This window comes from Tachypleus tridentatus, chromosome 13, assembly GCF_004210375.1.
Source record: "Tachypleus tridentatus isolate NWPU-2018 chromosome 13, ASM421037v1, whole genome shotgun sequence".
Taxonomy (NCBI): domain Eukaryota; kingdom Metazoa; phylum Arthropoda; class Merostomata; order Xiphosura; family Limulidae; genus Tachypleus; species Tachypleus tridentatus.
In genome coordinates this window covers 122,252,944-122,274,862 of record NC_134837.1, presented here as the reverse complement: position 1 = coordinate 122,274,862, position 21,919 = coordinate 122,252,944, and the positions used below count along the sequence as shown (strand labels likewise).

The following is a 21,919-nucleotide window of genomic DNA, read 5'->3' as shown; positions in this document are numbered from 1 at the left end:
TGGTACTGAGCTGGCGGACAATATAATTTTACGCACGGTTTTTCTAATAGTATTACTATTATTTTGTTAGTTTGTGTGCGAGGCAGCTTTTTGGTACTTCGAACAGTCAAAAACCTGTTGGAATTTAAACTTTCAGGATCGTGTGTTTTCGCTTGAGCGGCCACGCCTGTATGTAGGGCTAAAAACGCTATATATATATATATAATAAAGCCCAGTATTTTAAGAAAAAATAATAATTTGTCTTCATTTAATATTAGAACCTTACCATTGGTATGCTTAGGGTAGAAAGCCATGAGACGCTGATAGATTCCCCTTTCATTCCTATTCAATCTGTCTTATAAATTTTTTTGTAATTTGATACTAAATAGTAAATTCCTGCATATAAACATTTAATGGAACACTACAATTTTTTTTTTTTTTTTAGTATAGAGACCTCCAAGTTATTATATACAGAACCGTAGTCTGTCAATTTTGCGCCCTGGGCAAGTTTAAAGAACTGCACCTCTTCAACCTTTTCTTCGCGGCCCGCACATGTCGAGTTGTAAAAAGTTCTGTGTAGTTAACTGGTCTTTAAGCCTACCTAACATTTTCACGGCGCACATCCTTGCACACACGAAAAAAAAAAAGAAAAAAAAAGATCGCTAGAGGAAAAAAAACAGCAAACAAAACATGATCGCTATTCCATCAAAATCAAGTGTATTAATAACATAGGATAGATAGGCCTGGCATGGCCAAGCGCGTAAGGCGTGCGACTCGTAATCCGAGGGTCGCGGGTTCGCGCCCGCGTCGCGCTAAATATGCTCGCCCTCTCAGCCGTGGGGGTGTATAATGTGACGGTCAATCCTTACTCGTTGGTAAAAGAGTAGCCCAAGAGTTGGCGGTGGGTGGTGATGACTAGCTGCCCCTTCCCTCTAGTCTTACACTGCTTAATTAGGGACGGCTAGCACAAATAGCCCTCGAGTAGCTTTATGCGAAATTCCAAAACAAACAAACATAGGATAGTTAATAAATGTCTCGTAGTGGCATAGCGGTATGTTTGCGGACCCACACCGCTAAAAACTGGGTTTCGATACTCGTGGTGGGTAAAGCACAGATAGTTCATTGTGTTAGTTTGTGCTTAATTTCAAACAAAGCAAACCAAAAAATTAATAAATATATATTAAAGATAATTGTTAGAAAGTAAATGAATTACGAATAAGTCAATGTTCTGCATTTAAGCGCAAAAAATTTCAGTTTATAATTTATTATTTTATAACAATGACAGATACAGTTGAAACCCAATTACCCTGTCGAGCATGTTCCCAGTAATGTTTGGTAGCCGTTAGAATCTCCCGGATGCTATTTCTCGGGCCCTATTTTTCCTTTTGCTAGAAACATAAATAATATGAATGAAGCAAGTAGCTAAGTGAGATAGTAAATAACACATCACTAGAAAATATAAAAATAACTATAACGTATAACAAGACGAATAATTAAAGAACAAGGAATGAAGGCGGGATCTTTATCGCTAAGCCTGTTATTTTATAATTTATGCAAAACTATACTGGAGGACAAATAGAAAAAAACTTACCATTTTCGGACTGCGCTCTGGCAACTGCCCCTCCCTAGCGAAAACTCTGCTTGTATGTCATTCATTTTAAAGCTTTTTATTTTATTTTTCCTTCTAAACGTTGTAACGTAGAAACCAAGAGGGACGTTAGCACGTTACTATATATAACACGATATTACTTCATAAAATCGCTGATTGCAATAACCTGCTGTCTTCTAGTCAGATAATTATTGGCCTTTCGTTTAGCAGCTGATTCTAGTGTTAGATGTTGTGTGCTTTATCTTGCCGCCAGAGGGGCTAAAACACGATATCTATTTAAACACATAAAACCTTTTTCTGCCAATCGAGTCATCGACTTGGTTGAATACGGAAATCCGATCAACAGTTTCGAATGTCGTGTTTAGTGTATTTATTGGAACGTGAGGTGTCGACATGTTTCAAATGCTGTGTATAGTTTATATGAATTAGAACGTCTTGTGTAGTTTGTATATATATTGGAACGTTAGGTATAGTTCATACATTAAAACATTATACATGCATATTCAATACAGATTAGTTTTTTGGATATGTGAGATCAGTTCATTAGGTGGAGGAAACGTTTTGGAATGGATGTTTTATGTAGGAAAGGGACTGACATGTTTGTAAGGGGTATTAACTCAGGGGAAGTTGTAAACCAGGAAGAAATAGAGATGAGGGCAAAGATAAACTAAATGAAGAAAACTATATGTCAAGGAAAGTTTAGCGTAGTAAATCAATATAAAAGTATTCATAAGGATATGCTTAGTTTTTACCATTTTAATGCTGGAAGTATAAGATATAAACTAGATGACATTAGAGCACTGGTAGGAATATAAGAATTTGTTATAATGGGAATGACTAAAACATGGTGAAATGTAGACGATTTTGATGACAGAAATTTCTTTGAAAGACATAGTTATACGTTATTTAATAGTAAATAGGGGAGAAGTGATGCTATATGTAAAGTGTGAGTTGAAGTTGAGATAATAACAAGCTGATTGGATCCATTTGGGTCTCTGTTAGTGGATATCAAAGGGAAATGCTCTTAGCAAGAATACGTTAGAGACCATCAGATGAAAGTGATGAAATCAATGACAAACTTTACAACGATATTGAGGTTTCAACTGTTAATGAAATCATAGTTTTGTGTGATTTTAATTTCAGACATATTGATTGGGAAATGCTAGAGACAAACCATGAAGGAGGAAGGTTTCTGGAAACTGTTTAAGATGAATTTCTTCACCAGTTGGTTGAGGAACCTACTATAAATAATGAACAATTGATAGATGAAAAAGTTGAACAACACAATTACGTAAATTATGAGCTTCTTAAAATAAAATTATGAAGTTTAAAGAATGATAAGGATCCTGGGCCAATTAATATTTCTAGAAGGGATTTAAAGGATGTCAAGGATTGGATATGTGAGTCACTTTCCATGAAAAGTAGACAAGTACCAACAGATTGTAAATTAGCTAATGTTACTTCTTTCCTCAAAGGAGATAACAGAAGTTGTCCCATTAATTATAGGTCAATTGTGGAAACGGTTTTGGAAAGTCTGGTAAAAGATACTTTGTAAAATTATTTTTAAAAAGTTTATAATTTTATTTGATAGTCAACATAATTTCACCAAGGAAAATGTTTTGACATACTTACGTAGGTAAGAGTAAGGGTGTAGATTTTGTATATCTGGATTTTCAGAAAGCATTTGACAAAATGTCACATAAAAGGCTTGTAAAGAAACTTCTCTCTTTAGGTATGGGGGTTAAGTTAACTAATTGGACAGAAGAGTGGCTTGAAGGAAGAAAGCAGAGGGTTGTTATAATGGAGTTCAATCAAATTGGATTAATGTCACAAGTGGGGTACCTTAAGGCTCGGTCTTAGAACAATTGCTATTTTTAAATTACATTAATGACATGTATACTGGTGGCCAAAATCATAAGGCCAATGAACATAAAGAAAAAATATACATTTTGCGTTGTTAGACTCAACCACTTATTTGAGAAGAGCTTCGAAAGAAGAAAATAAGAAAAGGAAATATAAAAATAAAAACCTTTTTAGCATTTAATAGGGAAAATGTAAACACTATGAAATTAGTCTAGATACTAGCTGGTCAAAAGTTTAAGACCATACTGAAACGAAGCGTTAATCGGTAAACACGTAACGAAATTTAGTCATTTGTGTTCAAGCATTAGCGTTGTCAACATCTCCCACTGAAATCTCCTGTGTTACATTGGGTAAAGACATGGCAGAGGTTAAAAAGTTGACAGAATTTGAACGTGGTAGAATTGTCGAGCTGCAAAAGCAAGGTTTCTCTCAACGTGCTATCGCTGGTGAGATCGGGCGTAGTAAAACTGCTGTTGCAAATATTTTAAAAGACCCTGAGGGATACTGAACGAGAATTTCAAGTGGTCGTCCCAAGAAAATTTCGCAGGCGTTGAGCAGAAGGATTCGACGGATTGTCCGGCAAGACACCACCCGATAGTCGAACAGATTAAAGCCCTAACGAACGCAGAATGCAGCTCAAGAACAATAAGACGGCATCTACGAGAGAAAGACTTTAAAAACCGTAAACGTCTTCAAAGGCCACGCCTTCTTCCACACCACGAAACAGCTTGGTTAAACTTTACTGAAAAGCACCAAACATGGGACGTAGAAAAGTGGAAGAAGGTTTTGTTTTCTGATGAGAAAAAATTAACCTGGATGGTCTAGATGGCTTCCAACGTTACTGGCACGATAAAGATATTCCACCGGAGACATTTTATACACGACACAATGGATGAAGTTCCATCATGATCTGGGGTGCTTTCTCCTTCAGGTTATACAGGGGCGTAAAACAGCAGCTGGCCACATTGGCATGTTGGAGAGAGCATCCTTATTGACTGAATGCCCTCGTTTTTGTGGAAATGACTAGATCTTTCAGCAGGACAACGCTGCAATCCTCAATACTCGCAGAACAAAGGACTTTTTCATGGCGAATAACGTAATTCTTTTGGACCATCCAGCGTGTTCGCCCAAATTGAACCCCATTGAAAATGTTTGGGGGTGGATGGCAAGGAAAGTCTATATAAATGGACGTCAATTCCAAACAGAGCATGATCTTCGTGAAGCCATCTTCACCACTTGGAATAAAATTCTAGCCAGCCTTCTGCAAACACTTATAACGACCATGCCAAAGCGAATGTTTGAAGTTTTTTGCAATGACGGTCGTACAACTCACTACTGAGAAGACCTCTTGTTGGGCATTTCCTACCCTGTTTAGGACTTTTTTTTGGTATGGTCTTAAACTTTTGACAAGCTAGTATTTAGGCTAAGTTCATAGTGTTCACATTTTCCTTACTCAAATAAGTGGTTGAGTCTAACAAAGCAAAATGCGTATTTTTTCTTTATGTTCATTGGCCTTAATATTTTGACCAGCAGTGTGTTAAGGAATAGTTAATAAATTATTTAAATTTGCTGTTAATATTAAGGTCTTTGGTGTTACTGACTGTGAAGAGGATGCTGCTGATTTACAAAAGGATTTACACCATTTAGTGAATAGTGAAAATAAATGGCAGATGGGTTTTAATTATGATAACTGTAAGATACTGCATATGGGTTATCATAATTTGGAAGTATAATTTATATGGAAATAACCTTAACAGTGTCATGAAAGTGAAGGGTCTTGATATAATGGTTGATCAGTCTCTTAAACCATCCAAGCAGTGTGTTGTTACTAATGGTAGGGCAAATAGGATTTTAGCTTGTATCTACAGGAATATTGAATAAAAGTTTAAATAGGTTATAATTTCATTTTATAGGTCACTGGTTAGGCCACATTAGGAGTATTGTGTTCAGTCTTAATTTCCTTACTTTAGGAATGACATTGAACTGTTTGAAATAGTTCAAAGGAAGATTACTGAAATGGTACCTGGGATGGAGGAGTTGTCATATAAGGAGAGGTTGAGATCTTAACAATTTTCTCTTGATAAAAGACGAGTTAGAGGGGGCCTGATTGAAGTGTTTAAGATATTAAAAAGAACTGAACTAAACCAAGATTCTAGCATTGTAAGCCCACAGACATAGCTGTGCCACTGGGGAGGCAGAAAGCTTGATAGATATATAAATAATAAGGTCTCTATTTTTTAAATTTATTTATTTAATAGTTTTAGTTTGGCTTAGAGGATTGGACAACAGAGATGGACCAGTAGGCCCCTCGTTGTCTCTAAACATTATGCTATGTTACGTTAAACAATTCCAGACCAAGTAACATCATATTATCCCGTTTTAACAATTCCAGAGTAAATATCATTGAACTGTCACAATTAACCAATTCCAGACAAACTAACATTGAACTGTCGCGATTAAACAATTCCATGCGAAATAACAGTTAAAGAATTCCAGATAAAGGATGATCTAAACCAGGGGTGTGCAACATTTTTCGTCGGTGGGCCATATAACCAACTTCATCAATCAAGCGGGGCCACTTAAAAAACAAGCTTATTCGTGTACATGCACAATAAATTAAAAAAAAATTCTCAAAATGCAAGCAATAATATTTTATATTTTTGCATGAGTGATCATTTTAGTGCGACACTTGAAATTTAGAGTCCTTGCAGAGCTTGTCAATATCAGCTTTGACAGAAGTGGTTGCCACTCTTAACTGACTGGTCAAATGTTCATCAGTCAGCTGACTTCTACATTTGGTTTTGATGAGCTTCATTTTGGAGAAAAATTGCTCACAGCAGTAGGTGCTACCAAAAAGGGAGGCAATTCTTTGTGCATGACGGGGACAAATTGGGAAACTTTTCACGTACACAGAGTTTGTAAAAGTCTAGCAAACTGTTTTCAGAGAATTTCCTTTTAGTGTCCATGTCAGCCTGCAGTTCAATGAGTTCCATTTGGCAATCATCAGGACTGTCTTCCACTGCCAAATCAAAAGGTTGAGCGAACAATTTCAATCTAATTTCAGTTTGTCTGAAATCTGGAAATCTGTTTGCAAACTCATCACGCAGCTTTTGTACACTGGTTCCATATTTGGTGCAATCCAGATTAGGAAATTCCAGTTTCCTGGTTGCAAGACATGTAAAATGGGTCAATATGGCTCTTCTCAACTGAACCTGAAAAGTTCCAATTTCTTCTCAAAAGCACAAATATGCTCAAACAACTTATTCACAAGTTGACTTTTCCCTTGTAGTTTTAAGTTTAAATCAGACAGATGCTGTGTAATGTCTGTGAGGAATGCTAAGTCATTCAGCCAGTTCTCATTGCTCAAGAAGTCCACATTCTGACGTTTGCTCTCCATGAAGAACTTAATCTCCTCTCGCAGATTCCAGAATCTCTTCAAAGTAGCAGCTCTACTAAGCCAACGTACAGCAGAGAAGTACAAAACATCTGAATACTCACTGTCCAGCTCATCTAAAAAAGTTTTAAATTGTCGATGATTTAATCCTGTGTTCGAATATAATTTACGCATTGGACGACATTTTTCATGACTTCTGCAAAATCCAGAACTTTGGTGCACAAGCTCTCTTGGTGAATAATGCAATGGCTTACAACTACGTCTTGTGCTCCAATTGCAGTTAGAAATTTCTTGGTGAATCCATTTGTCCTACCTGTCATGGAAGGAGCACCATCTGTTGTAACACCACATAATTTATAAGGATTCAGTTCAAACTTTTCTACAACCTTAAGCACTTGTTCACAAATATCCTGTCCTGTGGTTGTGGAGGAAAGGCTTGCCATATCTAAAAAACTCTTCGAAAACATCAAAGCCTGCAGTAACAGCTCTGATGAAAATGACAAGTTGGATGTGTCATTGATATCAGTGCTTTCATCCAAAGCCAGACTGAAAGCTTCACACGAATTCAATCTCTCTTCAAAGTTTCTTTGATGTCCTCTGAAAGATCTTTTGTCCTGCGTGAGACAGTAAAGGGAAAGGCTAGTTTGCTCCACCAAATATTTTTTTCTCTGGACATGCATATTCTGTGAATATTGTTAAACAATTTTAATAAATTCTCCATCACTGAAAGGCTTTCCCTTTTCTGCCATACATTCACAAAGCTTAAAACTCAGTTTTGTCACCAGTTCTGAATTTTTCTTGAAAGTGGTAAAACACCTTGTTGCTTTTCAATGGATGTTTTAAATGTTCAATTTTGTCCTTTCGTGCCTGACCAACAATTTCATCAAACTGGGAGGAGTGCTTAGTTGCGTAATGTCGCTTAATATTGTACTCTTTCATGACTGCAATTGTAGTTTGACAGACGAGGCAGACAACACCTTGATTATGTGGGACAACAAGATATTTTGTGCACCATTCACTGTTGAATAACCTTCCTCATCATCAATTTTCGTTTCTTAACTGCTGACATTTTACTAGCCCTGAAATCAAAACAAAAGTTATTCTCACGAAAATAGCAAAGTAGAAAAAAAACATAGAATTTATTTACACATGGAACCTCTTATGGACAGAAACACATGTTTCTAAATTGGCATCCCGATCATAGTCTTCCGGTACTTAAATTAATTGAGAATAGCAAAATACAGTGTGACCTCGCCTATTCGCGGTTCGCCATTCGCGGCCCCGCATATTCGCGGGTTATGCGCGAACTGCGTTTTGTAGGTCACAGAGACTGAAAGGGCTTTTCGAGGAGATTTCTGTTGTATTTACTCAATCAAGCCGTTTTATCAATTGTCGTCTTCACCAAACAAGATTGACTGCTATTGGCTGACTGCCTCAGCTTCCCCAACAACGCAAACGGCAAAGCACAGCCCGGTAACGCACGGTACAATTTAGTGAAATACATAACAGTATGCAATATTGTTACATTATTACTGCATCAATGAGTATAAGTATCATTAGTGTTTGGGAAGCATTTCATATAGTATATAATCGCATACATATACGTTTTAAAACTGCGTCCAATATTCGCGGTTTTTCGCTATTCACGGGAGGGTAAAGAACGTAACCCCCGCGAATAACGAGGTCACACTGTACATAGAATCAGATGCATCTGAAAGCAAAAATTTTAATAAATTCAGTAAAGTCACAACAATATGCTAAATAATAATCAATTTACCTTCAATCTCTTGTAGTAACTGTAAAAGGTAATAAAATTTTCACCAATAATGAATGACGGACAGCAGAGGTTAGGGAAAATTGTCGCCAGCGGGCGAAGGCGAGGTTCAGGACATGACGTTGAGTCGTAGACAATAGTGCTAGTGCACGTCACCTATTCATGCCCTAAGGAGGCCGACCAATCGAATTCGGCCTGCTCCTCTCTAGCAAAGATAATTTTAGAAGTTTGTCGAGTCGAAGCCTGGGAATCCCGTAGGATCGATGCTTTTAAAAATATTCAATTTGCGTTGGATTACAGATCAGGCCACATGGTTAGATTACAACAACTAGGGCCACACTAAATGGCTTGGCGGGCCGCCTGTTGCACACCCCTGATCTAAACAATTCCAGATCAAAATAACATTTAACTGCTACGTTCAGAAAATGTCAGAATACGAGTCAGTGGACTCTGCAGATGGCCCGATGTGGCTTTGCTGTACGAAAACACACACACACATACACATTGTATGTTTGCATTCAAGATGGCCCGGCATAGCCAAGCGTGTTAAGGCGTGCGACTCTAATCTTAGTGTCGCAGGTTCGAATCTTCGTCACATCAAATATGCTCGCCCTTTCAGCTGTGGAGGCTTTATAATTTTGGGTCAATCCCACTATTCGTTGGTAAAAGAGTAGCCCAAGAGATGGCGATAGGTGGTGATGACTAGCTGCCTTCCCTCTAGTCTTACACTGCTAAATTAGGGAGGGTTAGCGCAGATAGCCTTCACGTAGCTTTGCGCGAAATAAAACAAAACAAAAATCAATACATTCAAAATAAATGTTCAATTGTTTCACAAAATTTACCACAAAAACAACAAACGTCATTATAAATTAGATTCACAGTCTTGAGCTTGGTATTAGTCTGATTTATATATATAGTAACAGATAATCTACAGGGGCCATTGTGTTTTATTTATACTATTAATATAAATCCCGCCACATATATCGCCACTATGGAGCACCAACAGAATTAAAAAGAAAATACCAAGCAATTTTCACTCTATCATTACTCAGTTGATTTTGAAGGGATTTATAAATAACTTTAACACAGATACTAGAAACGTCAAATAACTTATTATTTAGTGCAACATAAATTTTGTGCGATAACTCCCCTCACCCCAAACCCGTGTTCCACTGAATATATAGAACTCTCAATCGTCTCTCTCTGACATACGGGGGTATAGGACCTCGAAATGCTTGAAAATATCGTTCAACGCTATAAACAGCCAGGATATACCACAGAATCGACAGTATTGACGAATTAATACCTTACCTTTAGGCCCGGCATGGCCAGGTGGTTAAGGCACTCGACTCGTAATACGAAGGTCACGGGTTCAATCTCTGTCGCACCAAACATGCTCGCCCTTTCAGCCGTGGGGGCGTTATAATGTGACGGTCAATCCCACTATCCGTTGGTAGAAGAGTATCCCAAGAGTATCCCAACTAGCTTTCTTCCCACTAGTCTTACACTGCTAAATTAGGGGCGGCTAGCGCAGATAACCCTCGTTAGCTTTGCGTGAAGTTCAAACCAAACCTTACCTTTATAAGACTAGATGGAGGTCACTGCGTTCCCGGCATGGCCAGGTGAGTTAAAGTGTTCGACTCGTAATCTTAGGGTCGCAGGTTCGAATTTCGATCACAACAAACATAGGTGGTGATTGGTGATGACTAGCTGCCTTCCCTCTATTCTTACATTCCTAAATTAGGGATGGCTAACGTAGATAGTCGTTGAATAGCTTTGCGCGAAATTCAAAACAAACAACCATAACGTTCAGGTAGTTATCCTTCATTTATGAACACTTAAGAGTTCGGATAACGAAATATTGGATTTACAAAACGTATATTAAATACTGCATTATATTTATTAAAAATTATGAAGAACAAAAATTAAAAATAATATTAATTATTAAAAGAAAAATTAAAACGCAAAGGGGGCACCCGGGATTGAACCGGGGACCTCTCGATCTGCAGTCGAATGCTCTACCACTGAGCTATACCCCCATGATAGTAAAGTTGTATAATATTTTTATTTAATAAAGTACTATAGGTTTTTCACTGTTTTTCTTTTTTTTTATTGTATTAAAATACTTATAGTGATACTATAGTTTATTTATTCGCTACTGTTTAGATACTTTCAAATAACTCTAACTAACATCTAGAAATACTTTCACAAGTCATTGTTAGGCCTAACATGAGGTAACACCAGTGTAACTTTGAAGTTCTATTACGGTTTTAAAATTTCCAGTGGTCCACTACTTTAGGTTTAATGTCTTAAAAAAAAAGTGATAAGCATTAATGGTACTTTAGAGGACCTTAAAAATAAGGCATTCTATATGGCCATGAGGACAATATTTAACTCACAGTAACTGTAGGTAATAAGTAAGTTTATATTCTAGAGCAGGTGTCTCCAAACTAAGACCCGCGAGCCTTATACGGCCCTCGAGGTCATTTTATCCGGCCCGCCAGCAGCTAGCCTCTACGAAGAGAACAAACACCATGATGTTTCAACCCTTGTTAGTACAACGTACAGTGAGACTAAAAAACAACACACTTAGTTTGTGCAGCGATCAGTGGAAGTTATGTGAAACTGGAATAAAATAATTAAAACAGGTGTATTCTTTGTTGAATGGGCTGGCATGGTGAGGTGGTTAAGGCACTCGACTTGTAATCTGAGAGTTGCAGGTTCGAATCCCCTTCACACCAAACATGCTCGCCCTTTTAGTCGTGGGGCGTTATAAAGTCACGGTCAATCCCCATATTCGTTGGTAAAAAAGTAGCCCAAGAGTTGGCAGTGGGTGGTGATGACTATCTGCCTTCCCTCTAGTCTTACACTGCTAAATTAGGAACGGCTAACGCAGATAGCCCTCGAGTAGCTTTGCGCGAAATTAAAAAATAATCTTTGTTGAATAGAATAAATATAGAAGCATATCTATTTAATTTTGTATGTAACATTGAAAATTGCTTCGCAAGATTAAATGATATTTTTTTTAAAATCAGTTTTCTTGGATGTTGATGAGAAGAAAACAGGTTTAAAAATATATATTTCCATATTTAACTATATTACGGTTTTTTATCGATTTGGTATATTTGTTGACAAAATCACATTTTAAACTTGTACTTTTTTTCGCTTCCCTCTCCACACAATAATAAAAGTACTGTAATAGGTGGCATCAAAATAATGCTTGGTAGTCTTAGCAACGAGAATCACAAACGCTTGGCTTATCCGAAAATACTATTTACGAAATTCATGTATCAAACGCTTCCAGCTTGAAGTTGAAGTGGATTTAATTGTTTACGTAACATTTAGCCAATAAGAAGTTGTTTACAGAAGATACACCAAAAATATTTGCACCTTTAAAAATAACATAATATAGTAAGTAAAAAGTTAATTATGAGTCTCACAGTTCTTTGTATTAGCCATTAAATTGATTAGTCCTATTTCTGTTTGGTGTTAGTAATAGTAGTTAAACTTAATTTAGTTTTAAGATGTTAAGTAAACTAAGGCTTCTGTCATTAAGATTGTCAATATTACAATTTTGTATAGTCTTGTTAGTGGTACATGTGGATTAATTAATATTTTGCTGTAACTCTTTACATAACTATTTTCCCCTACCTTGAAATAATAATAAAAAAGTTAAACGGGAAGATTAGAGACAAAATCTACTTAATGGCCATTCAGCATTACTATATTAACTCGAAACGAAATATTGGTTGGATTTTTACCTTTTTTATGCAATTAACTTTACTGGTTAATTCAATGAAGCACAACGTTATTTTCTTGGACAATACAGTTTTTTTTTTTTTTTTTTTCATAATTCATGTTTGATATCTGTAAGTGTATTCAGATATAACCCACTTTTGAAACCTTTGATATCTGGTAAATATTTTCTGCTCATTATTGTTAGATATATAAGATGAGGCATGCTAAGTTCGTGGCTGTTTTAAATATATTTTGTTTCTTTATATATACATGGTGGAGGAAAAGGAATGTATTACTGGTAATCTTAATGTTTACTACTGATTACTTTGTGGTCATTATATCATAGGTTACAATATTTTTAAAATTTTGTTTTAGACACAGTAACTTAGATGTTACAGAGTCAAATAGCAGGGGTTAATGATCTCCTGAAGTTATTTAGGATAGACCTCTATACTGAATGGCCAGAGAGACAACTTGACATGCTGACACTTTATTTTTAATCACTAATGAGTATGTGGTTACAAGAGTTGAAGTGGGGAAGAGTGACCATTGGGTAATTATGTTTGAAGTTTTGTTATATAAAGTGACCCAAAATAATAAATATTTGTTTCTAATGTTTAGAAATGAGTTGCCACTAGCACAATTCATTGTTAGTGAATTGGTGCAATTAGGCAAAAGGTAAGATGGAACAGATTTGGGAAATGTTTAAAATTAATTGGCTTTTTGTTCAAGACAAGCATATTCTCAAGAAAGTGGTAATATTTAATGAAATAACGTTAGGATTATGACAACTATAGTTGATAATCGCTTGAATTTTGAGTATTTTAGAATGAATGGAAGAATCACAGGGAAGAGGAAGAAGACGAAGTTTATTTGAAATTGCACGACCACTCAAGCAGAAGACTGGAACTGTCCAAGTTGTCAGTATTCCTCCAGTTCCTTCAGAAGAACAGCTGTCCAAACATAAGGTGTTTAGAAATGTGTGATCAATCTAATTAAGAACTGTGTATAACTTTTGTATATTTGTATGGTTAGATGGTTATAATTTGAGTTGTTTTAAGTTTATCATAGTTCCTCTTTGCTATTGTATCAGGCTACATGAGTTATTCACTGATCATTATGTAAATAGAATGCTTATGTAGAGTGGTATCATTGGTAGATTTTCTTAAGATATTGATTTATTATTTTACTTCGGACATTGGTATTTAATTATTTTTATGACAGAACATAACACTGAAGGAACCTTTTGATCCATCTAGACTGTCCTTTACATAACATTAAATTAAACAATAAAAAACTTCAGTTTCATTCAAATACTGAATATTGGTCTTTCCTTTAGATTTTTTAAATTAATTGTGTCTATCACATCCAAAGGCCAACTACCCTTTTAGAAAAATAAAGTTATCTTTACAGTAGATGACCCCTATCCTGCCAAAATTTGTACTTGTGTTATCTAATCTCACCATTCTCATTATTAAATAATAATAAAAAAGTATAAACACAGTCAATTTCCTTAAGAATCTTAAATATCTTGGTCAAATCCCCCTAACTTTTTTTTCAAGAAATCTTAATCTATTCTCTTACAACAACCTCTCTATCCCAGGTATCATCCTTGTCGTCCTCCTGTGAACCTCAAGGAAACCAAAAGATATTATTAATTTGATTACAGGAATATTACTTTTTTTACAGTGTCTCCCAATATAAGAAGGCCATAATGTGTAAAAGAAATATAGATAAAAAATCTGTATTGGTTACAAATGTGTTAGGACAAACCTTTATTTCTCTAACTTTCTGCTCACCATCTTAGTCTGTGTGATATTTCTTTTCTTCTTATCTTAATTTGTCTGATAGCTCTTTCAGTTAACTGTACAAATATTTTCCTTTGTTTAATAATTACAAACATTCAAAACAGCAATAACACTTGGAATGCAATTTTTTGATCAACCATTTTTAAGTGGTTAATTGTTTTATCTAAGTTTTTCTTACTAAGCGTGTGAGTCATTGTCTGTAGTTGAATCTTTTAAGCAACTTTGATTTGGTCTTTTCAGTGAAATTTTCTTAAATAATGTAGAAAATAAAATATTAATCTGAAAATCATCCACTCAGCATCCGCAGTCACATTAGTTGAATAACCAGTGAGTTGTATAACATAAAAATGATTAAGTGTGGTTGTACTCAACAGTAGGGATGAATCAATAAGGTTTCTAAATAATTCACACCAAAAATAAACACAATATTGAATTCCTTAATGAAAAACCAACCATTCAAAGTATTGGTTATGATATATTAACTGCAGATAAACTAATAATATGCTAAAGAAGTTGCTAAAATTTCTGGTATAACAATTCAAAAATTTCTAAAACAGCAGCCTTTTATCTATTACCTGTCTATCAACCTGATCATTTCAGTGGGACTGGTCCTTAGATGGCTTGGTTGTTTGTTATTTTGAATTTTGTGCAAAGCTACATGAGGGCTATCTGCATTAGTCATCACTAATTTAGCAGTATAAGACTAGAGGAAAGGCAGCTAGTTCGCCATTACCAACCACTGCCAACTTTTGGGCTGCTCTTTTACCAATAAAACTGATTGAAGGTATAATTTAGTAACCCAGCCATCCCGTCGTCATCAGATATTAGCTTTACTTTGCCATCCCTCAAAGGCTCTATTCCCATCCTAAAATTCTTTTATCTCTCATATATTTTAAAAAATCCTTATGTATGGCTTATACATTTGCATACCTTTTTTTTATGCCATTTTGATTTTCTAATGCCATACTTGACCAGTTCACTTGATCCTCTAAGTCTCTTGTTGTAGTAGTCAGCTTCTTCAACTTATAATGCTTCAGTTTTATCTGTTATACACCCTTGTGCAAATTAATTGAAACAAATCGTCATTTTACAACATTTTCAACATGGCAGCCAGTGTAGTCTTGCTGGACCTGCTGATTTCCTTTAATAGCCATTTTTTCACACAGACAGCCTCATTAGCTGTGTTTTGCAGTACGGTCGATCTATTTTTAGGATATATAACGAAATTTTGAGGAATATTACGTCATTCACAAGGGCAAGGAGACCAGTAAAAAAACAACTTCTTACCAACTCAACGAAGAAAAATCGGTATCAATGGGATCTGAAATACAAGAACTGGACACAAGAACAATGGAGGAATGTGTTATTCAGTGACGAGACTCATTTCTTCATACAGGGTCAAAGAAGTATGCTTGTTCGCAGATCTCCAGGTGAGAAACTTCAAGAATCTCACATTAATCAGTTCGTAAAACATCCCTTGAAGAAGATGTTTTGGGGCTTTTTCAGCTACTATGGCATTGGAGGCTTAAATATCATAGAAGGTATGATGCGAGGACCACAGTACATCGAAGTTTTGCAGAGAAGAGTCGTTCTAGAATTGAAAAAGAGATTTCCAGATGGATCTGGCATTTTTCAGCAAGATCTGGCTCCGTGCCACACATCGAAACTTGTGAAGAATTTTATGACTACAATGCGAATAAAGGTGCTGGACTGGCATGGAAACTCTCCAGACTTAAATCCTAATGAAAACCTTTGGGCGATTTGTAAAGAAATACTTCAGGGAAAAGACTGTACTCTGAAAGATAAGCTAATTGAGGCCATAATTGAGGTGTGATACCGTGATCCAAAAATTAGTAAAGATTGCAGTCAACTTGTGGACTCGATGCCAAAGCGGATTAATGATCTTCTGAAAAATACAGGTGGTCATATCATGTATTAATTTGTGAGTAATTTTTGGATTCTCAGAAATGAAATGCAAAAAATTGAAAAAATCGTAATTTTCCATCTTGTTTCAATTAATTTGCACAAGGGTGTACTCTTTGTGAGGCAATATGTACTTATTGCAGCCATCATTTGTTTCTGTAAGGAACATGTCTATTTTGAATATTTGAACGTCCATCTTTTTAAAATTTTCCACATTTTATCAATACTTCCAATTAATTCAGTTGCCAGTTCACAACAGATAGTTTGCCTTTTGAATATTTGTGACCAGAATCTTATTATTCCCATCTATGATGGAGTAAGCAAAACTTTACCAATTTCATTTAGAATTTCTAATTTGAATTACAGCCTTTCATTAATTTGATTTCCTCTGTTTATCAAACTACTAGATTTGAGACATCTGTTCCAAAGTCTGTGATGTGGTTTGTCTAACAGGACTGTTCCTCACCTAATGTTCAGATTCTGATACTTAATCACAGTTTTGTCATTATGATAATAACCAAGGCTTACTGTGTACCATGGATATACCATGCTTTCTCTAACAAAACTTACATTCCTATGTGGATCTTATTGAATATGATATGTTTTACACTGTGTCTGAAACTTTGAGAGGTTCACTATTATAATAGTGGATTTGTAGGAGGTATCTTACTGTCTTTCAGTGGTGACTGGAGTTACTTAGACAGTAAGGAATGATACCACCACTGTATATTATGTGGTTGGTTCTGTTCCTGCACCTTATGTTGATCTTACCCTGTCATTGTTACAAACTTTTCCCACAATCAACTTTTGCTTCTGGTTCTTCTATCTCTGAGTGGGACCAGTTAATGCCTTCTTTTATTATTTTGTTGCTTTTATGACTCAGATATATGATGTATTTTTTTGCTTGAGTCATTTCCTGCTGGTTTTTAGGATTTATACATTCATCCCAACTCATAAGTTATTTTTCCCCTTATCACCTATTTGTTGGATTCTTTCAGCCTATGCTTCATGTTTACTTTCAAATTCCATGACTTTAAGCTTCCTTTGTTGTTGGATGTTTTCTTTATTTCTAGTGTTACAATCCCTTGAGTCTTTTATCCTCAATCTGCTCTTCTTTTTGAGATCTTTTGGGTTCTTGATAACACCATATGGTTGTGGAGTTTAAAATTTAATGGAGTATTGGCTGCAATGCAGACAAAATATTTAGGACAATGTAGTATTTCTGTGGATTTATTCCAACTTTATGAATCCTTTTATTGATGCATTTATGATTCTCTTTCACACCAAACTTCCACTTTTTTGTTTAGGGTCATATTTGATGACCCTAATGATATTCCCTTGATAGTCTTGGTTGGTCCACTCTATTTCTATATGCTTACACCCTTATGCAGTTTCTTCCCAGGAAGCAGTCTTTAATTCACAAATGCTCCTTGCCAGGTTCTTTTCTTTGCCTCACTTTGGACAGCTGATTCCTGCTCTTCCCGCAGACAGCTGATTCCTGCTTTTGGAACCTCTGTGTCTTTTTGTTCTGGAGGTCCTTTTCTTACATCAGCTTCAGATGCCCATCTTTTATCTTCATGTGTTGAATTTGTTGGGTTTCTCACAAATTGTTCAGGATTTTTCAGGTATAATAGCCCATATTCTTGCTCATTTTGTTGGCCATCTGTCATTGCACTTGAATAATTTTTGATGCTGGTCTGTTCATCATTCCTTTCCTCTATGTTGTTTGGCTCTTTCTTATCTTACTCTCTTTTTTTTTCTTCGGTTTTGATAGCAGTCTTTTCATTTCATCAATCATCATTAACAGAGCAGCTTTGTCAGCAACCTTCCACAATTTCTCTGGTCTTTTTTCCTCCAGTTCTTATACACCTATTCTGTGCCTTTTTAATTAGTTGTCTTCCTCTTCCAACTCTTCTTCTAAATTGGAACCTCTGTTCAGTTTTCAAGGCTCTTTGTATTTGATCCTCATATTACATTTACCTTGCCATTAATTTTCTCATAACATATTTCTTTATCTTCTCACTTTTGGAAGATGTTGCTATGATATTTTTTGCCTTGATCCATATTGCACCTCTCCCCACAGGGACATGATGATTTTCTTTCCAAACCATTCCCTATTCCCAATACTTCTGCTGCTTAATTGGATAATTTATAATTTTAGGTTTTCTCTAATCACCTTTCTTATCTTTATGATCATTCAGACCCTGATCATTGTCTTTGTTTTTTCAGTCAGTTTGCTGTTATCTGGTTTGCACTTCTTCTTTTTAAGGTATTCTGCTTATTTCATTTTCTATGGTATTTCTTTTCTTCTGGTGACTTACTTCTTCTACCTTCACTAGTCGGGTTATACATCTCTTTTAGCTAACAGCAAGGATGTATATGATTCTAACACCTTTGCGTCACATTACTTAAACCACAATGCAGTTCTATCTCACCCCAGTTGCTATCCTCCAATATCTCCAGTGGCTCTAAATAGGCAAGTTGTTGATTATTTCTTTATTTCTCAGAAAATACAGTGACATCAAACTACAAGAAATAAATACCAATATATATATATCTATACATTGGAATCCACCATGTAGTCTTTGTTGCCTTATGGGGTATAATTTTTTTCTCCTAAAATATGTAACAAGTAAAGGATAATAGACAGTGCTAATCTCATCTGACTGTACTTAATTCCCCATTGTTGAGATGGGTTTTTTTTGCAAGAATGCATTGTATTTTATCTCTCAAGCCATAGTATTTCTTTAGTTAAAGATGCTTCTCTCATACAACTAGTTTTTTGTAAAGATATTTGTTGAAACAAATGCCACCTTTTTGATCTTCTATAGAATTCAAATCTAGCAAATGACAATTTAATTTTGAAACATGTACAAGTGGTATTATTTAAAATGTTTTGTCACATGCATGTTTCTCCAATTTTTGTAAGCTAAGTTTATTTAAGGCAAACCTTGATAGTATTGATCTACTTTGTATATTTTTAGGTAAAGTATGAAAACACCTATCAGCTTGAGCCTGATTCCAAACTTCACATCAGTAAGATTGCTTCCATTTTACGACAGGTTTTGTCACAGCACTTAGAAAAGGCTTGCTACAATCCTCTGACGAGCAGTTTGCTTTGTAAAGTTATTGCAAATGACGTTGAGCAAGAAGTTAAGAAACTTGGGTACAAAAGGTTAGTGATAGTAATGCATTCACTGCATAAATTATACAAGTAGATATGATTAGTTTACACAGTTGAAGATGCATTTGTGGCTCTCTAACTGCACACATATATATGTGTGTAGTATCCAACAGGTGAATGACACTCTTTATTAATTTTGTTTTCAAACTCATTGTTAAACCTTCAAACCTATCACATTGTTATAATGATTTGTGTGGCTGGGAAAGTAAATGTAAATTCCAGTCCATATATTGATAACAATGGTATTTTATTCTTTCATCTGTATGTTGTATGTATAACTAATGTTAGTCTTAACTTCATGAAGATGTTATATCTCAACAGGAATTCAGTTACTAATTTTTTTCGTACACAACACTTGTTATATTTCATATTACTGTGTTGCAAACACAACTCAAAATTTACAAAAATAAACCAAATATCTGTCTCACAGTAACTTACAGAAATTACAGATTTATTCAATGAGTAATACAATAATTAGTTGTTCATCTATGCTAATATACCTGTATTGTTCTGATCAAAGTGGTCCAGGTTGCATTAAAAATCTGCAATAATGCTGACCACACTGTTTGCAAAACATCAATTTTTCTCTCTTGCTTTGTAGTCATTTATCCTCTGCATAGATAGAGCCACTTGTTAATCATGGTTTCCCTTTTTTGGCAATATGAAAGAAAATAAGTTTTTAATATATATATACACACACACACTTTTGATGTATGATGAAAGCTATAACAACAAGCACATACTTATTTTTTTCCATATTAATAAATTTCTTGCTAAGTATCAGTACATCACTTTTTGTTAACTGATTGCACCACACACTTGTTGTACCTGAACTTCAATAATCCTTTATAGCACTTGAATAAATTATTTTAGAGCAAGAGAATATGGAATTGGTTGGCCTAGTTATAAGTGTATTTCAGAATGGCGTAGATTAAACTATGTTTATATATCAAAGCCAGTTCTTTTATTTGAATATTTATCATACATTCTCTTACGTTTCCATAAATTTACTGCCTCCTCCACATTTGAGGGCAAATCATTTAAAAGGTCAACTATTCTCATAGAGAAATAAAACTGTCTTAACTGTAGGTGACCCATACCCTGCCAAAATGTATATTTTTGTCCCATACTCTTACCATTCTCTACATTAAATATGAAAAAGACAATGCATTAACACTGTTAATTCCCTTAAAAAATTTTATATTCCTCTATCTCCTTTAATTCTACTTTTCCTCAAAAGAAGACACTTTCAGAGATCTTAACCTGTTCTTGTATGATGACCATTCAACTCAATTTATCATCTTAGTATATTTGTATCAAAATATGTTTTTCAATAAATTTTTTCTTCCTTGTAACTTTTTTATTTTACATTTCAGATACAAATTTGTGTGTATGGTGACCATTGGCCAGAAGCAGAATGCAGATATTACAATAGCAAGTCGTTGTTTATGGGATCCTCAGAGAGATAACTTTGTAACAGAAGTATTTGAAAACCTGGATTTCTATGCTGTTTCAACTGTATTTGCAATTTATTACGAGTAACAAAATGATAGAAAAAAGTGGAATTGAGAAACATGTGTTTGTACATCTGGCTTATGTTTTGATTGATAAATGTACAGGATATTAATGTTGTAGAAAAGTACTTAGTAAGTATGAAATATAACTGTCTGTTTAGTGATGTTGCTTGCACAGAGACTTGAAAGTGCTGGGAATATTGTGGATGATAAAATTTTGTAGAAACAGTGTTGTATTTGTACAGTGATTTACAAAATTATGATTTTTTTGTAACACCCAATAAATCCCCACTTGACTGTTTGCCTGTTATTAATAAACATGTAGGTCAATCACTGTAGAGTGACTGGTCAGTATGGTTCTTTCATTTAGAATTTCTTGCATTTACAAACTGAATTTGGTTTTACAGATTCTTACGGTAAAGTATGTACTAATAATCTGTTGGTTTAAACTTGTAAAACATTCCACAAATAGTGAAAAAATATGTCATTAATAAATTATCATGTGAAGTAGTAATTTATTAATGGCATTTTTTTGTCTCCATTCATAGGATGTCTTACAAGTTTAGAATAACAAATTATTAGTACATACTTGAGCACAACACACTAGTTATTCAGCTCAAAGTGTATTAAAATTACATCATCCATTATTAAAAAAAGTCTTGTCACTATGGTCTACAAGTAAACTGTACAATAATTATACCATACTTATCTATCTCAATAGTTATCAATACTCCAGTCAATTAAAAGTTGATGTTCTTAAGCTGAATTTAACTGGTACAATTTACAGTTTATTTAAACCGCTTACACTTATTATACAAAATAAAATGCTAAGGTACTTGTTATCAAAAGGAACATTATACATAAAAACTCAACTCTTTGCAAGGCACAAAAGTGGTATAAGTTCAAATTTGGGTAAAAAAATGTACCAGAAAATGGCTAGTTAGAAGTATGGTTTTATGTAAATTTTAGATTTAGTTGTAGAATTAAAAATATTGAAAATTAATAAAATTGAATGTTTTTTTGTTTTTTTCTATTTCATAAAATATCTTACATGTATATAAATTTTATTTCTCCTTTTTAAAAACATTTAACAAAATTACACATGTACATGTTTGATATGCTATGCCCATGAA

General features: G+C 34.8%; 1 protein-coding gene and 1 non-coding gene across 5 annotated transcripts; one reads left to right on the top strand and one right to left on the bottom strand.

Annotated features, from left to right (window-relative positions):
- Positions 1 to 10,586: 10,586 nt before the first annotated feature.
- On the bottom strand, positions 10,587 to 10,658 carry TRNAC-GCA (transfer RNA cysteine (anticodon GCA)). Its single transcript has one exon. It is a non-coding gene; the product is annotated as a tRNA-Cys (tRNA).
- A 1,169-nt stretch (positions 10,659 to 11,827) lies between these two features.
- Positions 11,828 to 21,124, top strand: LOC143239102 (dynein light chain Tctex-type 5-like). 4 transcript variants are annotated; one of them, XM_076479925.1, is made up of 4 exons: positions 11,828 to 12,030; positions 13,186 to 13,325; positions 19,073 to 19,263; positions 20,649 to 21,124. In XM_076479925.1, exons 2-4 carry the CDS (start codon positions 13,191 to 13,193, stop codon positions 20,812 to 20,814), a joined length of 492 nt encoding a protein of 163 aa, XP_076336040.1. In that variant the 5' UTR covers positions 11,828 to 12,030; positions 13,186 to 13,190; the 3' UTR covers positions 20,815 to 21,124. The 4 variants fall into 4 exon arrangements, with proteins under 4 accessions (XP_076336040.1, XP_076336042.1, XP_076336044.1 ...); XM_076479927.1 differs by having other exon boundaries at positions 13,178 to 13,325; XM_076479929.1 differs by lacking the exon at positions 11,828 to 12,030 and adding an exon at positions 12,071 to 12,910 and having other exon boundaries at positions 13,178 to 13,325.
- The last annotated feature ends 795 nt before the right edge of the window (positions 21,125 to 21,919 follow it).

Excerpts from the sequence above, each read along its gene's own strand:
- LOC143239102 (XM_076479925.1), top strand. The coding sequence starts at position 13,191 with ATGGAAGAATCACAGGGAAGAGGAAGAAGACGAAGTTTATTTGAAATT. Across the intron at positions 13,326-19,072 it reads AACAGCTGTCCAAACATAAG|GTAAAGTATGAAAACACCTA; the intron begins GTGTTTAGAAAT and ends GTATATTTTTAG. Across the intron at positions 19,264-20,648 it reads AAGAAACTTGGGTACAAAAG|ATACAAATTTGTGTGTATGG; the intron begins GTTAGTGATAGT and ends TTTACATTTCAG.